The sequence below is a fragment of the Schistocerca americana genome, chromosome 7, assembly GCF_021461395.2.
Source record: "Schistocerca americana isolate TAMUIC-IGC-003095 chromosome 7, iqSchAmer2.1, whole genome shotgun sequence".
In the NCBI taxonomy this organism is placed as follows: domain Eukaryota; kingdom Metazoa; phylum Arthropoda; class Insecta; order Orthoptera; family Acrididae; genus Schistocerca; species Schistocerca americana.
Window position 1 is genome coordinate 258,709,380 of NC_060125.1, and position 21,486 is coordinate 258,730,865.

The 21,486-nt window shown below is 38.9% G+C and overlaps 1 protein-coding gene across 1 annotated transcript in view; it reads right to left on the minus strand.

Annotated features, from left to right (window-relative positions):
- LOC124622615 (4-coumarate--CoA ligase 1-like) overlaps positions 1–21,486 on the minus strand; it is a 203,063-nt gene that overhangs the window by 55,270 nt on the left and 126,307 nt on the right. Inside the window, exon 4 of the mRNA XM_047148380.1 lies at positions 3,475–3,643. Within this exon, the coding sequence (XP_047004336.1) occupies positions 3,475–3,643 (169 nt within the window). The remainder of the gene's footprint in view (positions 1–3,474; positions 3,644–21,486) is intronic.

Sequence of the window (21,486 nt, forward strand, 5' to 3'; positions counted from 1 at the left end):
TTTAATGCGACAGGCACCATTACCAACACATTGTTAAGTTCGAACGAGGTCGTGTAATGGGGCTACGAGTAGCTGGATGTTGCTTCTGCAACACTGCAGAAAAGCTTGGCAGGATTGTAGCCACTGTACATTACTGCTGGCAGCAGTGGCTCCAGTCGGCCACTTCACGCTACCGAGAGGGAAGGCCATCGTGCTCAGTGTGTAGCTCTGGGGCACCATGCTGCACCTCCAGCAGCAATCTGAGCAGCAGTTCTCACCACAGCGACACAACGAACCCTTACAAACGAGTTACTTCAAGGGCAGCTCCGAGCCAAATGCCCTGTAGTGTGCATTCCACTGACCCCAAAAACACTGCCATTTGCGACTTCAGTGGTGTCAAGCGAGAGTTCATTGGAGAGCATGGAGGAGGTCTTCTGTATTTACTGATGAAAGCTGGCTCTGCCTCGGTGCCAGTGCTGGCCGTGTGTTGGTTAGAAGGACGCCAGTTGGGGGCCTGCAATCAACCTGTCTGCGTGCTAGACCCACTGGACTTAAGCCTGGAGTTATGGTCTGGGGTGCGACTTCATATAACAGCAAGAGCACTCTCGTGGCTATCCTACGCACCCTGACTGCGAAATTCAGTCTGGTGATCGAACTGGTGTGCTGTCATTCACGAATAACATTCCAGGGGGTGTTTTCCAACAGGGTTGGACTTGCTCACATATCGCTGTTGTAACCCAAAATGCTCTACAGAATGATGTTGCCTTTGGATGCTGTATCACCAGATATGTCTCCAACCGAGCACAAATGAGACACCATCGGACAACTCCAGCTTCAAGCACAAAAAGCATTAACCGTCCCTGTATTGACAGACCAAGTGCAACGGTCGGGGAACTCCACCCCACAAACTGACATCCAGCACCTGTTCAGCACAATGCATGCACATTTGTATGGCCTCCTTCAACATTTTGCCGCTTACACCGGTTATTAATGTACCAGCATTTCACATTTCCAATGGCTTATCTCGGGCTGACATTAACCTATTATCTTGAAATGTTAATTACTTATTTACGTTACCTAGACAAATGTATTCCGTAATTTCATTACTCTACATTAATTACTATTTGGTGTTGTGTTTTTTCCCAACAGTCTATTACAGACATTTTGCTGCACTCCAAACCTGATGATGTTTTTAAATTAAGTATCTTTATCCGACTGTCATCTCCTCGGAGTGTGGCAGAGCTTACTTCTGGCACCACTTCTCTTGCCTCCTTTCCTGTTCCATTCCCCGTCTTTCCATTCCTCTTTTTGCATCACTCTTATATCGATGTCCTTCCTCACTTACTTCTCCCTATCTTTTGGCGGACCTTTCTCTTTTCGTTAGATTAGTTTTATGGGCATTAGGCCGTGGTTAACGGCATCTTTCTGAACCTAACATTTCTTCCCGTAGCGCTGGAGACGTCATCTGAGGCTGTAAATACTCAGATAAGTTTCAAACATAAACAAGCTCAGAAAGCCTAACTGTTTTTCCATATCCATGCAAAGATCACATCTGTATCTACATCTATATCTGCAATCTACAAGCTACCTTACGGTGTGTAGTGCAAAGTGCCTTTGGTACCGATACTTTTTACCCCTTTTACGAATCAGGAGTGGAAAGAACGACTGCAGGTAAAGCTCGTGACGTCATCAGACCGCTACCTGAGACCGTGGAGCCATTTCGAGGCGTGTGATAAAGCTTGTAGTGCGGAAAAATTGGGGTGTCACTTCATTCAGCACTAATGCCCACAGCTTGTCTCCTTTCAGTAAAACTGATACTGTCAATTCATCCGTGTTTCGAATACAACGATTGCTCTTGTGTTCCTTAAGTCGGGTATTAATGCTGAGATACCTTTAAATATTTTTTAATATCAATTTGCTTTCAAAGGGGCAAGAAAGTCGGTGAGCCAACTTTTGGCGTGGTTATGGATAATCTATTAAGCGCAGTTGGACAATTTTTAAGAAACAGCCCTTCAGAGAGCCAAGCAAAGAACTTCTTATTGGTTTCTATACGTTGATGATATTTTCATTATAGGGCTCACTGAGAAACAGAAAAGACTTTTCTGAATGATATTAATTCGTTTTTAAAGCTCACCATGGATAAAAGAAAAAGGTCAGCTTTCGATAGTAGATTTACAGGTACTACGAAAACGAGACGGAAGCCCACTCACAACGATAGATAACTTCACAAAAATTGGAGGAAGAGCTCCATCATTTAAGTATTACGGTGAGAAGAAATGCTTACTCTGACAAAGAGGTAAATATGGTGAAACACCTTAAAAGTGAAAAACAGTCAAGTGAACAGAATTTTTTGCTCCTATTCCTAAAAAAAGTCACAGATAATACTACCAGAATTCTAAGAAGATACTGTATCAGCACTGTTTAAACCAGCAAGAACGATGCGTGAGTATTTGAACATTGTTCCTCCACAAACACTTCATTTAATCAGTTTCCTCATTTTCCCATCTCTACTACTTATATGTGAAGTCCCGTGCTGTTTCCACACTTCTAAGTTTCAATCAGGTGTACAGCGATCTTGAACCAGAAGTGGACTGCAATATCACATCGTTAGAAAAAACAGTCGAAATTATTATTATTATTATTATTATTCAGGTAAATCGCCCGTCGAAGATCAAATAAATTAAGCTTTGGCCAAAGTTTTGCGTCCAACACAGCAAGGATTGTTTTTTAAGTCAGAAAATAACAGATGATATACTGGACACACGCTCTGTCTAGTTGGATAACTGTTATGCAGGTATTTGTGATGAGTTATGATTTAGATAAATGTTTCGAATAGCTTCCAGAACCAAAGGAGATATTAAATAGTTCGAAATTTAGGCTAAAATAGTTGTTCGTAAATGACAACCAAGGGTCTTCGTGATTTACCAACATCGGTGCGCTATATATGACAGAGGCGTCAGTAGGAACAGTGTATCAAGAGAAATGTCTGAACCGTGCTATAAACCGACCAAATTGCAAAGCAACATCCGGGCTAAGCACCATAAGAGCGTACCCCTCAGTACCGTTTTTGGCAAATCCCATCAGTACTTGGTAGGCACAAACTCTGTAACGCAGAGTGTAACACAAGGAGACAGACACATCTTGTTCATGTTTCAAGCAAGACCCGACGATAGGTTTCGAACTGACCTGTTTTGATACATAAAGAGTATCTTCAGATGTCGAAACCGAATTTTTCTTCGTTTGGCTGTAGGTCCGATTCCCAAACGATGGATATAATCTAAGAAATTAAATTATACTTTGATAAAGCATTGCTGTATAACGACGGAGCAGACCAGCATGAAACTTGACATGAGACTTGGAACAAAACAGCAACGGAATGTGGGCAGCAGAGTGCACGTAGCAGCTTGTTTGGTAGTTTAATTTGCTTTGACAGTTCTCTATCACAAACAACTTACTGTGTTTGAATTACTGGTTTTTAATTCAGTCTCGTCTAACCTTGTGTCTCTCTATGTCCTCCAGAACTGCTTCAGGGCTGAAGTCCGACGTAACAATGCATCTCATTCCGCTGCTCATGCACCAGACGGTGTACGCTATCCCGCTTATCCAGTATAAGCCCGTAGTGAACAACATGACGTCTTCTCCTCCGAAAGGGGCGTCGCTGCGACTGTAACAATTATGTGGTTACATAGAGGACAAGTCATCTACGTAAAAGGTCAGAATGCGAAGGTTTATATTTACCTCGTAAATTAAAGGTAGATTCAAACGCATCAGTTCTTAACTGCAAAAACAGCCACACTTGATATTCAGTCTCTGTTGGTCCATCATGGCCACGTGACATCGACTGGTGAGTACTTTTCAATGTCAATAAACTTCGCCAACACCCATATACTTTCAGATATTTTAATTTAATCTGAAAGCAACTACTTTCGGCAGTTCATTTTGCCGTCTTCAGGCCCCATAAGCTTTTATCCAAATAAATTGACTTATCGTATACGGCCATAAAACACTGGATATCGTGGATTACAATCGTTATACAACACAGAGTTGCTGTCACGTCTTCGTGTGAAGCATTTGTCTAATGATTGGAACTCAAGATATCCAGTGTTTTATGGCGCTATCCGATAAGTTCCTTTATTTAGAGAAAAGCGTATGGGGCCTTAAGATGGCAAATGAGTTGCCGAAACTGGTTGCTTTCAGAATAAAATAAAATATCTTAAAGTATACGGCTGTTGAAGCTTCTTGACATTGAAAAAAGAAACACTTGATATTTGTCGATTATAGATTAGGAAATGAGACACTTAAAGAAGTATCTGAGATGGTTGAAGTAGAGAGGATATAAAGTGTAGACTGGCAATGGCAAGGAAAGCCTTTCTGAAGAAGAGAAATTTGTTAACATCGAGTATAGATTTAAATGTCAGGAAGTCGTTTCTGAAAGTATTTGTACGGAGTGTAGCCAAGTATGGAAGTGAAACATGGACGATAAGTAGTTTGGACAAGAAGAGAATAGAAGCTTTCGAAATGTGGTGCAACAGGAAGAATGCTGAAGATTGGATCGGTAGATCACATAACTAATGAGGAGTTCGTGGCACAACTTGACTAGAAGAAGGGATTGGTTGGTAGGACATGTTTTGAGGCATCAAGGGATCAAAAATTTAGTATTGGAGGGCAGCATGGAGGGTAAACATCGTAGAGAAATACGAAGAGATGAATACGCTAAGCAGATTCAGAAGGATGTAGGTTGCAGTATTTATTCGGAGATGAAGAGGTTTGCACAGGATAGAGTAGCATGGAGAGTTGCATCAAACCAGTCTCTGGACTGAAGACCACGACAACATAGCGCCATCTACTACGAACCGAAAACAATAGTTTGAGTAAATCGTACGTGTGTTTTTGGCGTAGATTACGAATATGCAATAAAATCTGAACAATAGTTTAAGTGAATCATACGTGGTTTTTTTTTGGGGGGGGGGGGGGGGGGTAGATTCCGAATATGCAACAAAATCTGGCGATGTATTCCATTGGAAAATACAAGGCTGATCCCGTCCACGCCGGAGGGGTCGTTAGGAAGCGGCCAGTCGTAGCCCAGACACATGTCCCGTTTACTAATAGTAACTTTTCACCCAGAACATTTTTTTCGTGCAATGCATCGTTTTTGAGATACTTGTTGTCTTAAGTTAAAATAAACATCCGGTATATTAAAGCCAAGTGTTTCTCTTTTCTCAAAAAACTGATAAACATGACCACAACTAAGACCAAAAACAACCTTTACAAAGTGGTACAGAAAGGAGTCAGATATGGAATAAGTGTGTTGAGCAACAAATATTTCCCAAGGTTTCATTACTTCGGAAGACGTTGAAGAAAAAGGTTCTGCTTTTCCAAAACACTGCCAACCAGGTTGCCAGGTGGCTGACACGCAATTTCCATGTGACACATGTTTTTTTCATTTTACATTTTCAGAATCGTAGTAGGTGACGTTGTCTGACTGTCTTATATCTTTTTGTTTAGTGACATTTCCTTCTGGCAAAAGTTTCTCCGTCTTGCTATGTTTTCCATTGTGTATGATGCTGAGAAACTGTTTACTTTAAACGGAAACGTTTGTCATATTATTGGTTGTACTGACATAACGCGTTAACACGTTCGCTTGCAGACTCGCTAGATGTATCTTACAAATTATGCAAGATACACGTTTGTGCAAAGGCTTCAGCTGTCCAACCGCAGCTTCCCTATCAAGCAGTGGTGTTCACAACGGAGCACCCACCACTACCCTCTCTGCCTCTCCTACCATACGGTATGCGCAGTTAATGCTCACTTTATTAGGTGCGCACTCTAGCTGAATCAGTCCATGATTCAGTCTGTGCCCTGCATCTATTGGTTTAGCACACTAGTCAGCCTATATGTGCTGTAGTCGGTTCCTGAGTCGATCACCCATCTGTCACTAAGAAACGCAACATATAAACTTGTAAGCCGTCGCTTGCTTTAATCATAAATATATGTCTGAGTGATGTTAAATGTTATTAACTTCACATACAGAAAAGTATTATCTTCTCAATAACCTTCAAATCGTGAGCTACACCCTTAATTTGTATATATGAAGTTACTGAATTTAATGATGGCACTTTTGTTGTCTCTGCCTGCGCTCGCTTCCAGAGCTCAAAATAGAAATCAGATTAATTAATTTAATAAAATTTAAACTTAAAATTCTGGTTTACCTATGTTCCACCACAATAAAATAAAAACAATGAGTAGTTAATGGAGTATGAATCAGAAAAGCGGTGTATTTAAGTTTACAAAATTATGACGAGTTTTATAAATCCTTTTTTTAACTACAACAAGTTGATAAATTTTACACAAAAAATGGCAAACACAAATTAGAAAAGGGATGGCGTTAGACTGGCAAAGCATATATTGGGGTGAAAGCTATATAAATTCTCCCTGAATTAATCCCTTTTACAACGCAATCCTACTTTCTTTATATGACTCCATTGTGATGCCTAATTCTATTCAAATTAAATCAACTACGACGAAATATACCATAAACTATAGTTCACCAGAGAACAGGTAGCTGTTAACATCACTTAACAACCCGTTCGCTGGTCTAGCCAAACAAATTGGACTCACAAGCACGATGGTGCATGCTGGAATTCTCAAACGTCTGACGACCTCCTCAGCACGAATGAGTTCACCTTCTTGACACGCGATATGTCTCAGATGAAATTCAGTTCCACTGTCAGCACAACTGGGAACTGCCACTGGCTCTTAGTCCACCACAAGGTAGAGATCCCCCGTCGCAACCACTAGGGAAAAACTTGAAGTGCTGCATCATGGGAGAACAGAAGACGCAGAAGGTAAAGAATCACAACCACTTTCCACCAAGTATCAGTACCAGACCTGAATTAGCAAAAATGAAACCGCCTGCACATTGCACAAACCAATAGAACTATCCTCTGCTCACTGAATCTCCCCTCTTGACTGTTCTGTCGGCCTGGTAGCCAATCCAGACACAGCACCGGGACTCCCACCACGCGGGAGGAGCAAGCCTCACTTTGCACATCCTGAAAAGAGCACTGCAGTGTCCTTGACTCAGTACTAATTTGAACATGCCGCAGTTAATGTCGAAGTACTGGCGAAAGTAAGAGCAATGACACACCATCAAATTCTGTATGAAGTTTAACGAAACCATTACTACGACTGAAAAAAGTTTCCTTGTGTACGGGTGGGAAATGATAATTTTGATTGGTTACTTTTTTGGATATTTTAGTACATAAAAAACGAAACGGGAGTTTGGGACACAGTGTATGCTGTAATCCTATGCATGTGGACCGCTGTTTCCATGCTACTACTTGTCATTCACAACACCAATACATGGGAGGTTTACGCTCACTAGTCAAGAGAGCTCATGCTATTACGAATTCCGATAATTTGGCTCTAGAATAGGTTTATTTTAATATTGTTTTCAGGCAAAATGGATATACTAATCATCAAATCGGTCATCCTTTTCACTTTAGACCACCATGAGAACCAACAATGGTCACATGTAAATCAGGTGTTTTTTTACTCTTTGCAGGGAGTATTTCTTCGAAAAATTCAGGAATCCCCAGAAAATACGATATTAGAAGTGTCTTTTTGCCTTTGGCCAAAGCTAGAGCCCTTCTTGGCTCAGCAAAGGTGATGTGGGATTTAGGAAGCTTGGAGAATACAAAATTCCCTGTAATTGCGGAAAGGGCGAAGCTTGGAGTACCGCATATAAAATTCCCTGGCATTGTGGAAAGCCGTATATTGGAGATACTATTCGTTCAGTTCATGACCGATATGTAGAACATCAGTGTCGCACACGTTCGCTCCAACCCGAAAATTCTGCCGTCGCTGAATACTGCCTCAATGAAGGGCGTAATATGTCATTTAAAGAGGCGCAGATTATTGCTCCTGCTTCCTTTTCACTGGGATTGTATGCTTCAGGAATCTATCGAAATACAATTATCCGATGTCTTTATTAACAGAGATAAAGGTTTTCCTTTGAGCAAGATGTAGTATCCTATTTTATCAGATATAAAAAACAACGGCCTGGTTTTCGGTCGGCTGCATCTCAATTTGCGATTCATTGATTTTGTAAGTTTCTACCACCGGAGGCGCTGCAATTCTTCGCTTCGCAGAGGGCAGGCTTTTCGTTTATCATGAATAGGCGGTGGCCTGTTTCCGGGATATAAAGGAGCCGCTTGTATCTGATGTTAGTTCTAGCATAATTGTTCACCTGCAATCTGGCCTGAAGATGGTGGCTAGTTGGACCTTCGAAATATCGTGTCCTCAGGGCGATGAAATCCGGCCGCATACCCTTGAAGAGTATCAACTGTAGGAGCTGAACAAGACAGTGTCCTTTCCCCGTTACTTTTTATAGTTGTCACGGATGAAGTTAAGAAAGGAATGAAGCAGAACAACACTAAGGACACAATCATGTTTGCTTTTGCTGGTGATGTAGTAATTTGGAGTAATACACAGTGTAAGAAATGCGGAAGACATTGGTGACTTTTGATGACCACCAGAAAATTTCTGGATTAAGAACGAGTAAATCAAAAACGGTTGCAGTTTCTATCAAGAGGCAGAACAAGAAAGGAAAAAATAAGAGTAGAAGATACGTAGCTGGACACTACAAAGAGTATCATTTCAAGCGATAGCAGGCTTCAGCATGAGATCAAAACCGAACTCAAAAATCAGTTCATTTCTGCCATCAGTCTGCTGTGGAACGAAAAAGTCCCCTTAAGATCGAAAAAGCCCCTCCATCAGTCGACGAAAAACTGTAGTCCCCAAAAAGGAAGTTGTTGCGATATATGGTCCATAAAATTAGGAAGAATGGAGTAATAAGTAAAAAATAGGGGAAGAAGCTGGAGTGTACGCAGCCTTGAAAAGAAAAGTGACAAGGGTCTCTTTAAGATGGTTTGTCAAACGAATGGACCAGAGAAGCATAGTGAAACAATTGAGTCCACACGGCTGTGAGTGGAAGAAGATCAGTGGGAAGAACAGGGAATAGACGACTGGATCAAGTGAAGGACGACTCACGTGAAAGAAGTTATGAGATACCTCCTAATATCATATCGGACCTCCTTTTGCTCAGTGCAGCATCCCGACGTGGCATGGACTCAAAAAGTCGTTGGAAGCCCCCTGCAGAAATATTCCGCCATACTGCCTCTATAGCTGTCCATAATTGCGAAAGTGTTGCCGGTGAAGGATTTTGTGCACGAAGTGGCCTCTAGTTAATTTCCTATAGATATTCGATGGGTTTCACGTCGGGCGATCTAAGTGGCCAGACTGTTCCCTCGAGCTGTCCAGAATCTTCTTCAACCCAACAGCGAACAATTGTGGTCTGTGACATGGTGCATTGTCATCCATAAAAATTCCATCACAGTTTGGAAACATAAAGTTCATGAATGGCTGTAGATGATCTCCATGTAGCCGAATATAAAAATTTCCAGTCAATGATCCAAGCAAACACAACCCTCACCATTATGAAACCACCACCACTAGCTTGTACACTGCCTTTTTGACGACTTGGGTCCATAGCTTCGTGGAGTCTGCGCCATACTCAAACCATACCATAAACTCTTACCAACTGAAATCAGGACTCATCTGACCAGGCCACGGTTTTCCAGTCATCTAGGGTCCAGCCGAAATGTTCACGAGCCCGAGAGCGGCTTTGCAGGTGATGTCGTGCTGTTAGCAAAGGCACTTGCGTAGATCGTCTGCCGCCATAGCACGTTAACGTCAAATTTCGCCACGCTGTCCTAACAGATAAGTACGTCGTACGTCCCACCTTGACTTCTGTGGTTATTTTACGCAGTGTTGCTTGTCTTTTAACACAAATTACTCTACACAAATGCAGCTGCTCTTGGTCGTTAAGTGGCCACCGTCGGCCACTGCGGTGTCCGTGGTTAGAGGCAATGTCTGAAATTTGGTGTTCTCGGCACATTCTTGACACTGTAGATTCCGGAATATTGAATTCCCTATCGATTTCCAAAATGTACTGCTCCATGCCTCTAGCCCGACCTACCCCTCTGCTTCCCGCCGTGCGGCCACAATCACGTCGGAAACCTTTTCACGTGAATCACCTGAGCACAAATTACAGCTCAGCCAATGCACAGCCCTTTTATACCATGTGTACGTGATACTACCGCCATCTGTAGAAGTGCATATCGCTGTCTCACGACTTTTGCCACCTCACTGTAGAAATAAGAGAACTCAGCTGGGATATTGTACTGAGAGAAGAAACGTACTTGGCGGACACAGTCGAAAGTCACTCGTAAACCACACCCGGACAACAGGAGTGGAAGAACGATGTTGACGTTCGAGAGCATTTCATATCCAGTACACAAGTTCTTTCAGTCAGGCCGGGAAGAGATGGAAGATGAAGTTCGTGCATAAAAACATTCATTCTCAGAAACGAATGACAATGTGCAAATAGCGAAGTGTCTTGTTAGATCAGATCTTCGATTAACGGTGAATATGATCAGCGATACAGAAAGCTCTACCATAGGTGCAACCGCAACGGTGGGGTACTTGTTGAGAGGCCAAACAAAAGTGTGGTTCCTGAAGAGGGGCAGCAGCCTTTTCAGTAGTTGCAGGGGCAACAGTCTGGATGACTGACTGATCTGGCCTTGTAAAATTAACCATAACTGCCTTGCTGTGCTGGTACTGCGAGCGGCTGAAAGCAAAGGGGAAACTACAGCCATAATTTTTCCCGAGGGCATGCAGCTTTACTGTATGGTTCAATGATGATGGCGTCCTCTCGGTTAAAATATTCCGGATGTAAAATAGTCCCCCATTCGGATCTCCGGGCGGAGACTACTCAGGAGGACGTCGTCATTACGGGAAACAAAACTGGCATCCTGCGGATTGGAGCGTGGAATGTCATATCCCTTAATCGGGCAGGTGGGTTACAAAATTTAAAAAGGGAAATGAATAGATTAAAGTTAGATATAGTCAAGATTAGTGAAGTTAGTTGGCAGGAGGAACAAGACTTCTGGTTAGATGAATACAGTGTTATAAATACAAAAATAGGGGTAATACAGGAGTACGTTAAATAATGAATAATAAAACAGCAGCGCGGGTAAGCTATTACGAAGAGCATAGTGAAAGCATTATTGTAGCCAAGATAGACACGAAACCCTCGCCTATCACAGTAGCATATAACTAGCTCCGCAGATGTCGAAGAGATTGAAAAAAATGCATGATGAGACAAAAGAAATTACTCAGATAGCGAAGCGAGACGACAATGTAATAGTCATGGGAGACTGGAATTCGATAGTAGGGAAAGGATGAGAAGGAAAAGTAGTGGGTGAATCTGGACTGGGGATAACGGATGAAGGAGGGAGCCGCCTGGTAGAATTTTGCACAGAGCATGACTGAATCATAGCTAACATTTGGTTTAAGAGTCATGAAAGAAAGTTGTATACGTGAAAGAGGCCTGAAGACACTGGAAGGTTTCAGATAGATTATATAATGGTAAGACAGAGATTTAGGAACAAAGTTTTAAGTTGTAAGACATTTCCAGGGACAGATGTCGACACTGACTACAATCTATTGTTATAAACTGTAGATTAAAACTGAAGAAACTGCAAAAAGGCGGGAATTGGAGGAGTTGGGACCTAGATAAAATGAAAGAACCAGATGTTGTAGCGAGTTTCAGAGAAAGCATTAGGTAACGATTGACAAGAACGGGGAAAGAAATACAGTAGAAGAAGAATGGATTTCTTTGAAAGTTAAAATAGTGAGGACAGCAGAGGATCAAGTAGGTAAAAAGACGAGGGCTAGTGGAAATTCTTGGGCAACAGAAGAGACATGGAATTTAATTGATGAAAAGAGAAAATATAGAACTTAGTAAATGAAGCAGGCAAAAAGGTATGCAAATGTCTCAAAAAAAGGACATGAAGTGTAAAATAGCTAAGCAGGGATGGCTAGAGGACAAATGTAAGGATGTAGAGGCATATCTCACTAGGAGTAAGATAGATATTGCCTTAAAGGAGAATTAAAGAGACCTTTGGAGAAAAGAGAACATCAAGAGCTTTGATGGAAACCCAGTTCTAAGCAAAGAAGGGAAGGCAGAAAGGTGGAAGGAGTACAGAGAGGGTCTGTACAAGGGCGATGTACTTGAGGGCAATATTATGGAGATGGAAGAGGATGTAGCTGAAGATGAAATGGGAGATATGATACTGTGTGAAGAGCACTGAAAGACCTAAGTCGAAACAAGGCTTTGGGAGTAGACAACTTTCCATTAGAACTACTGATAGCCTTGGAAGACACAGCCATGACAAAACTCTACCATCTGGTGAGCAAGATGTATGAGACAGGCGAAATACCCTCAGACTTCGAGAATAATATAATAATTCCAATCTCAAAAGAAGCAGGTGTTGTTCTGTATATTGGGTTATTTTCAGAATACAATGCTCCTGTACTATACAATACATCAGTGTAATTTGATAAATCAACTGAATCGAATTTCTCATCCATATCATCCATAGTAATATGCTTTTTAGTTAAAAGATTCATTAAAGCATCGGTTGCTCCATACATCTTTTCATCAACTGTTAATTTATCTCCTTCAAATGTTACTGGTAATCTTTCTATATATTTAAAGGCACCAAAAAGTGTGTAATCCAATATACAGAACAACCAGTTCAACATGTCTGGATGAATGATGTCCATCAATTAATTGATAGTTTAGTTGTAATCCATGGAGAAGAATCAGCAAAAAAACCAAAACTACCATAATGAAAAAGTTGGCATAGCACAGACGTTAACAAATAAATGTAACGATTTCATAATTCGTACTCAAAAAGTAATTCCACATTTAATTATATTTTTAATACTCTTCCTCACACATTTTAGAAGAGTGATAAACATGGAAATGATTAGTCAATTGGGCTTTAAATAATTTACCATGGCCAGAGACGCATTTACCAGGATTTTCGTACTGCGGACCCTTCATTAAACTTGAAGAAAGACTAGCACGTGATGATCCAGGAATTAATCCATTAGATGAAGCTTGCAAACAACATGAAATTGCCTATCATGATCATAAAAATTTAGAATCTAACCAGCAATCAGATAAAGAACTTCAATTAGCTGTGAAAGAAATAATGCATGCAAGTCATGCTTCTTTAGGTGAAAAAATTGCTGCAACTGTAGTTAGAGAAATAATGTGTGGAAAGAGAAAATTAGGAATGGGCTTAGATTTGGATGATAATGGATGGGGAGTTTAAAACAGTGTTTATCACTTGCAATTCTTATTATAAAGCCAATGGATTATCATATTTTATTTCAGAGTATTCAAGATCATCGAACATTGCCTTTTCTTTATCAGTTTGTAATTGAATAATGCATGGTTTAAAGCAAAAGATGTTGCTGAAATATTAGAATATAAAGATACAAACCAAGCAATTAGAAAGATGTAGATGCACATGATACTAATGTATTAGAAAATTTTAGACCTGTTCACCACACAGGCCTAACTTATAATGAAAAGTTTTGAATGAAGCACAAAATATCGTTTGTAATTGAATAATCCATGGTTTAAAGCTAAAGATCATGCAGAAATTTTACAATATAAAGACACTGATAAACCAAGTTGAAATAATGTATGTGTTGAAGGTAAGACAAAATATGCAGACATTTTGGGGACTGCCTCCCAGGGGTCTAACTTACAATAAAAAAGAACTACATTTATCAGCAAGAATAAGGTGTAAGTGATTCTCTGCCTCCATAAAAGAAATAAAAAAATAAATATGGTACTGCTGTTGATTACTGATGATATTTTATTATTTTTATATAATATTCCAGTGCCAAATATTTCACCCCTGAAAATTTTAGACAAAAGAGATTAAGATCAATTTCTGAAATATATTTTTATGCTTTATACATTATGAAATTTCAGGGTTGCCGAGTGAGAACCATGAAAACCAAGTACAGTTTCTTCCACAGAAATCCAACATGATGCATCAAGAACTGGAACTTTGTGAACATATATGAGAAACACATAATAATATTTATGGAAAACTAGGGGTGAACGAATCGTTCACCTCTTCAAACATGTCATTCAGAGGGTAAAATTTTACACTGTGAAAATCTTAATCAAAATAAGATCTCTATGGATTAAATTATTAGTCTCTGGAATTAAAACATCTTTAGTTTTGTGTTAATCTTTCCTGATGCTAAGTTTTTAGGCCCTGGAATTACATACAAAAAAGCAAAATATCTTTAGTGATTAACACATTTTTCTCTTCAAATAAAGAAACCCAAATATCTCTAAACCAACTTCCCAAATGTAATTGATAATTCTTTTCCTGAATAAATTCAAATATATTCAGATTAGGTGTTTCTGAACTAGTGACAACTGAAGATGTGTTTGTGATAGCTACACGGGTTCATTGATCAAAACATCTGATTTTTGATTTTTCGTTACCTCTTAAGGGGGACCAAATAGGTCACCATTAAATTTTAAGTGAACCAATATAATCCTTTTCCATTTGACTAAAATTTTCAGTGGTCAAATTTTTATCTCCTGGAATTCCATACAAAAAACATAAAATATCATTGGGAATTACGACATTCTTCTCTTCAGACATCCATAATATTGATGTAAATAAACTAATGAATGAATGTCTCAATAAATGGACATGCTCAAGTGTAAAAAATGCGAAATTGAAAAGTCAATGGATAATTTTTATCCACACAAGTAGACAAAGGATAATTATTCAAACATATGTAAAGAATGTGAAAATAGCTATAGCAAAGATACATACAATAACAACAGAGTACGTTGTGCATGTGGAAAATATATTAAAACTAAATAATTTAAGAAACAAGCAAATTTCGAGTGATGAGCATCCAGAATATTATTGTCAATGGAAAAACTAAGAAGAAGATATTGATGCTAATTCTAAAAATTGTATTGGTTGTAAAGAAGTTAAAAGTTTTAGTTTTTTTACCTAAATTTACCATCAAAGGACAAACACTCAAGTAGGTGCAAGAGTTATCTTCAAGATTATTATAAACAATGGCAGATGTTAAATAAAATTAATAGAGTTTTAAGTGATGAAGAACATTCTACAAATAAAGAATGAATAAGCAGTAAAAATGTACTGGTTGTGAAGAAGTTACAGATTTTAGTTGTTTTCACAAAAACAAGGAAAAACACTCAAGTAGATACAAGTCCTGTCAACTAGAAGAAAGAGAGAAAAGAAAAATAGCGTGTATGTGTGGAAAAGAAATAGTTAAAAGCGATCTCATAAAACATTTGGCGATAAATGATACACAAAACTAACTGAAAATGAAATTACTACATTGGAAACTTTTTTACAAACCTGTTTTCCGACCTTAATAAATGTAATTAACTTAATTGTTTCAAAAAATCTGCCACATCCTACAAGGATTCTCGATAATTGAAAGTATCTGAACTAAAAGCCAGAGCAAAGAATAATGGTATTAGAGGATACACAACATAAAAGAAATCATAATTAATTAATTAAATTGAGTTACAGGAGTTTCAATTTCATCCAGAATTCTTCCAAAAGACTAGAGCAAAACCAAAATGAGTACCTAATATAAATCATTTTTACAGATTTGATTATGACATAATTGAAAAATCTCAACCACCTAGAGAGGAGAAAATAGTGAGACTAGAACAGATTTATCTGTTCAGTAGCAAACTATTTGAGCAGGAAGAAGGGGCCAAACCAATAAAAAATGATTTATTTGAGATAAAAGAAATTATATCGGGATTTAATAAAAAATTTAAAGCATGGTCTGTTGACCAGAAAATTTTGTTTAACGATATTAATATTGCCAAAGTTGATACCATAAGTGAGAAAACAGATTACATAACGAAAGCACTCAATTCTATGGTGTTGTTGTTGTTGTTGTGGTCTTCAGTCCAGAGACTGGTTTGATACAGCTCTCCATGCTCCTCTATCCTGTACAAGCTTCTTCATCTCCCAGTACCTACTGCAGCCTACATCCTTCTGAATATGCTTAGTGTATTCATCTCTTCGTCTCCCTCTACGATTTTTACCCTCCACGCTGCCCTCCAATACTAAATTGGTGATCCCCCGATGTCTCAAAACATGTCCTACCAACCAATCCCTTCTTCTAGTCAAGTTGTGCCACAAACTCCTCATTAGTTATGTGATCTACCGATCCAATCTTCAGCATTCTTCCTGTTGCACCACATTTCGAAAGCTTCTATTCTCTTCTTGTCTAAACTATTTATCGTCCATGTTTCACTTCCATACATGGCTACACTCCATACAAATACTTTCAGAAACGACTTCCTGACACCTAAATCTACACTCGATGTTAACAAATTTTTCTTCTTCAGAAACGCTTTCCTTGCCATTGCAAGTCTACTTTTTATATCCTCTCTATTTCGACCATCATCAGTTATTTTGCTTCCCAAATAGCAAAACTCCTTTACTACTTTGAGTGTCTCATTTCCTAATCTAATTCCCTCAGCATCAACCGACTTAATTCGACTACATTCCATTATCCTAGTTTTGCTTTTGTTAATCTTCATCTTATACCTTCCTTTCAAGATACCGTCCATTCCGTTCAACTGCTCTTCCAAGTCCTTTGCTGTCTCTGACAGAATTACAATATCATCTGCGAACCTCAAAGTTTTTGTTTCTTCTCCATGGATTTTAATTCCTACTCCGAACTTCTCTTTTGTTTCCATTATTGCTTGTTCAATATACAGATTGAATAACATTGGGTATAGGCGACAACCCTGTCTCACTCCCTTCCCAACCACTGCTTCCCTTTCATACCCCTCGTCTCTTATAACTGCCATCTGGTTTCTGTACAAATTGTAAATAGTCTTTCGCTCCCTGTATTTTACCCCCGCTACCTCCAGAATTTGAAAGAGAGTATTCCAATCAACATTGTCAAAAGTTTCTCTAAGTCTACAAATGCTAGAAACATAGGTTTGCCTTTCCTTAATGTTTCTTCTAAGATAAGTCGTAGGGTCAGTAGTGCCTCACGTGTTCCTACATTTCTTTGGAATCCACACTGATCTTCCCCAAGGTCGGCTTCTACCAGTTTTTCCATTCGTCTGTAAAGAATTCGCGTTAGTATTTTGCAGCTGTGACTTATTAAACTGATAGTTCGGTAATTTTCACATCTGTCAACACCTGCTTTCTTTGGGATTGGAATTATTATATTCTTCTTGAAATTTGAGGGTATTTCGCCTGTCTCATACATCTTGCTTACCAGATGGTAGAGTTTTGTCAGGACTGGCTCTCCCAAGGCTGTCAATAGTTCTAATGGAGTGTTGTCTACTCCGGGGGCCTTGTTTCGTCTCAGGTCTTTCAGTGCTCTGTCAAACTCTTCATGCAGTATCATATCTCCCATTTCATCTTCATCTACATCCTCTTCCATTTCCATAATATTGTCGTCAAGAACATCGCCCTTGTATAGACCCTCTATATACTCGTTCCACCTTTTTGCTTTCCCTTCTTTGCTTAGAACTGGGTTTCCATCAAATCTCTAGATATTCATACTTGTGGTTCTCCTTTCTCCAAAGGTCTCTTTAATTTTACTGTACGCAGTATCTATCTTACCCCTATTGAGATAACCCTGCAAATCCTTACATTTGTCCTCTAGTCATGTCTGCTTAGCCATTTTGCACTTCCTGTCGATCTTATTGTTGAGACGTTTGTATTCCTTTTTGCCTGCTTCATTTACTGCATTTTTATATTTTCTCCTTTCATCAATTAAATTCAATATTTCCTCTGTTACCCAAGGGTTTCTACTAGCCCTCGTCTTTTTACCTATTTGGTCCTCTGCTGCCTTCACTATTTCATCCCTTAAAGTTACCCATTCTCCTTCTACCGTATTTCTTTCCCCCATTCCAGTCAGTTGTTCCCTTATGCTCTCCCTGAAACTCTGTACAACCTCTGGTTCTTTCAGTTTATCCAGGTCCCATCTCTTTAAATTCCCACCTATTTGCAGTTTCTTCAGTTTTAATCTACAGTTCATAACCAATTGATTGTGGTTAGAGTTCACATCTGCCCCTAGAAATGTCTTACACTTTAAAACCTGGTTCCTAAATCTCTGTCTTACCATTATATAATCTGTCTGATACCTTTTAGTATCTCCAAGGTTCTTCCATGTGTACAACCTTCTTTCATGATTCTTAAACCAAGTGTTAGCTACGATTAAGTTATGCTCTGTGCAAAATTCTACCAGACGGCTTCCTCTTTCATTTCTTAGCCCCAATCCATATTCACCTACTATGTTTCCTTCTCTCCCTTTTCCTACACTTGAATTCCAGCCACCCATGACTATTAAATTTTCGTCTCCCTTCACTATTTGAATAATTTCTTTTATCTCCTCATACATTTCATCAATTTCTTCATCATCTGCAGAGCTAGTTGGCATATAAACTTGTACTACTGTAGTAGGCGTGGGCTTCGTGTCTACCTTAGCCACAATAATGCGTTCACTATGCTGTTTGTAGTAGCTTACCCGTACTCCTATTTTTTTATTCATTATTATGCCTACTCCTGCATTACCCCAATTTGATTTTGTATTTATAACCCTGTATTCACCTGACCAAAAGTCTTGTTCCTCCTGCCACCGAACTTCACTAATTCCCACTATATCTAACTTTAACCTATCCATTTCCCTTTTTAAGTTTTCTAACCTACCTGCCCGATTAAGGGATCTGACATTCCACGCTCCGATCCGTAGAATGCCAGTTTTCTTTCTCCTGATAACAACGTCCTCCTGAGCAGTCCCCGCCAGGAGATCCGAATGGGGCACTATTTTACCTCCTGAATATTTTACCCAAGAGGACGCCATCATCATTTAATCATACAGTAAAGCTGCATGCCTTCGGGAAAAATTACAGCTGTAGTTTCCCCTTGCTTTCAGCCGTTCGCAGTACCAGAACAGCAAGGCTATTTTGGTTAGTGCTACAAGGCCAGGTCAGTCAATCATCCAGACTGTTGCCCCTGCAGCTATTGAAAAGGCTGCTGCCCCTCTTCAGGAACCACATGTTTGTCTGGCCTCTCAACAGATACCCCTCCATTGTGGTTGCACCTACAGTACGGCTATGTGTATCGTTGAGGTACGCAAGCCTCCCCACCAACGCCAAGGTCCGTGGTTCATGGGGGGGGGGGGGAATTCTATGGTAGATGTAGCTAAGAAGATAACTAATTTTAGGAAAGTAGATAAGCTGGATATAAACACCAATTACCCAAAAATGTTTTACCCAATTTCCACTGGATATAATGCATCGAATAACACTCAAGAATCTGTTCACGTTTTGTGCAATAAAATGACTGATATCTTAACATGAGACTGTTGATATAGCAGATACATCATTTAATATTCAAATGTTAGAAATTCCTAGAGGTAGTAGCGATAATGGCAGAAAAATAATAAATCAAATTGAAGACAAAAACACTAAGAGATGTATCACAAGAATTAAAAATGATGATAATCTGTGCTGCCCTAGAGCAGTAATAGTTGCATTAACATACCATACAAATAATATTTTGGACAGAGAACTATAGGTGAGATTAAGAAAGTTAGAGAAGGTGATAAATATAAATTACAAAAAGAGTTAACTGACATATTATGTTATCAATTGAGTGAATACAACAAAGAAGGGTTCACTGTGGATGACATTAAAAATGTTGAAGAATTGTTGAATATAAAAACAAATGTTGTATGAGCAGAGAATTTCAATCCAGTTATCTGTAGTGGTCCTGAGAAAGAGATAAAGATATACCTGTACAAAGATCACAACCATTTTGATGTAATTAACAGTATGAAGGCTTTCTTGGGATCAGTATATTTTTTTATTGGCAGGACACTTAAAACATGTGACAGACCTACACTACACTTTCCATCCTCTTTTAGAATAATGCTGCACAGTGTGGGATCCTTACCAGATATGACTCATGGAGTACATCGAAAAAGTTCAAAGAAAGGCAGCACGTTTCGTATTATCGCGAAATATGGGAGAGAGTGTCACAGAAATGATACAGGATTTGGGCTGGAAATCATTAAAAGAAAGGCGTTTTTCGTTGCGACGGAATCTTCTCACAAAATTCCAATCACCAACTCTCTCCTCTGAATGTGAAAATATTTTGTTGACACCGACCTACATAGGGCGGAACGATCACCATGATAAAATAAGGGAAATCAAAGCTTGTATTGAAAGATATAGGTGTTCATTCTTTCCGCACACTATACGAGATTGGAATAACAGAGAATTGTGAAGGTGGTTCAATGAACCCTCTGCCAGCCACTTAAATGTGATTTGCAGAGTATCCATGTAGATGTAGAATATATTTCTGTAGTAAATGTAATACGATGTATAACACACAGATGTAAAATAGAAAGAGAAATCTGTACACTATGCAACAGCCCAGGACACGAAAGTGAGGAAAATAAAATTTATTGTGAAAATTGCAATAGATACTGTTACAATGAAGAACGCTTAAATAATCACCAATAAGTGTGTAATACAGCTTATAAATGTGAAGGATGTAAAAAAATTTGCTTGACATATAAAAACACCAATGTCACTTTGAACTTTGCAGAAACTGTAAATAAGTAGTGAAAATTGAAAATCATGAACGTTAAATGCAAAGGACATTGCAAAGAGGTGGCATTTGTGAAAGAAAATTTGGTGAGGATTTTATAGTCCAAGGTTGTCCAAATCGTAATAAAGAAGGTTGTTATGTTAATGGAGAATTCCAAAATTATTATATTTAGCAATGCTTCAAATGCAAAAATAGTTGCAGGTAAAGAGTTCAAATGTTGTGAAAGAGGCTTTCCTAGGAGAGTGAATTGTACCTATACTGAAAGATACATGTGGTCTGATTATGAATCTCAGCAAGGAACTGGCATACATATTCTGAATCTCGTAATAGCCCACAATTTTAATGATGACAAATATAAATATAGTACAAATGACAAATTCTGTAGGTGGATGATATCAGATGAACACTGTGTGTCTATACATTCATACCTCACTATGCTAAAGGTTACGATTCCCAATTTACTTTGAAGTACTGTGTTGAAAATACAATAAAGCCATATACCATATACACGGGGACAAAACTAATGTTATTGGAGATCAAACATGTAAGTCTAAAAATTATACATAGTAGTAATTGTGTACAATGTCCTCTTAGTAGTTTTCCAAAAACATTTCATTTCAAAGAATTGTGAAAGTCTACTTCCCTCATTTGTTCAATACACAAGAAAATGAAAATTATGTAGGACGAATCCCTGATACTTAGTATTATTGTGTTGACACTATGAAAAAATGACGGAGAAGCATTTTTCAAAAGGCATATCTCCATAGTCAAAGAAAATTATGTGTTCAGTATGAAGAAAGAAATTGTTGAACACTGTAATGCTGATGTAGATATTTTGAGAAGAGGTTGTTTGGAATTATGAAAAAAGGTTCTAGAGATAGCTAATATAGATCTGTCCTGTTATTAACCATTG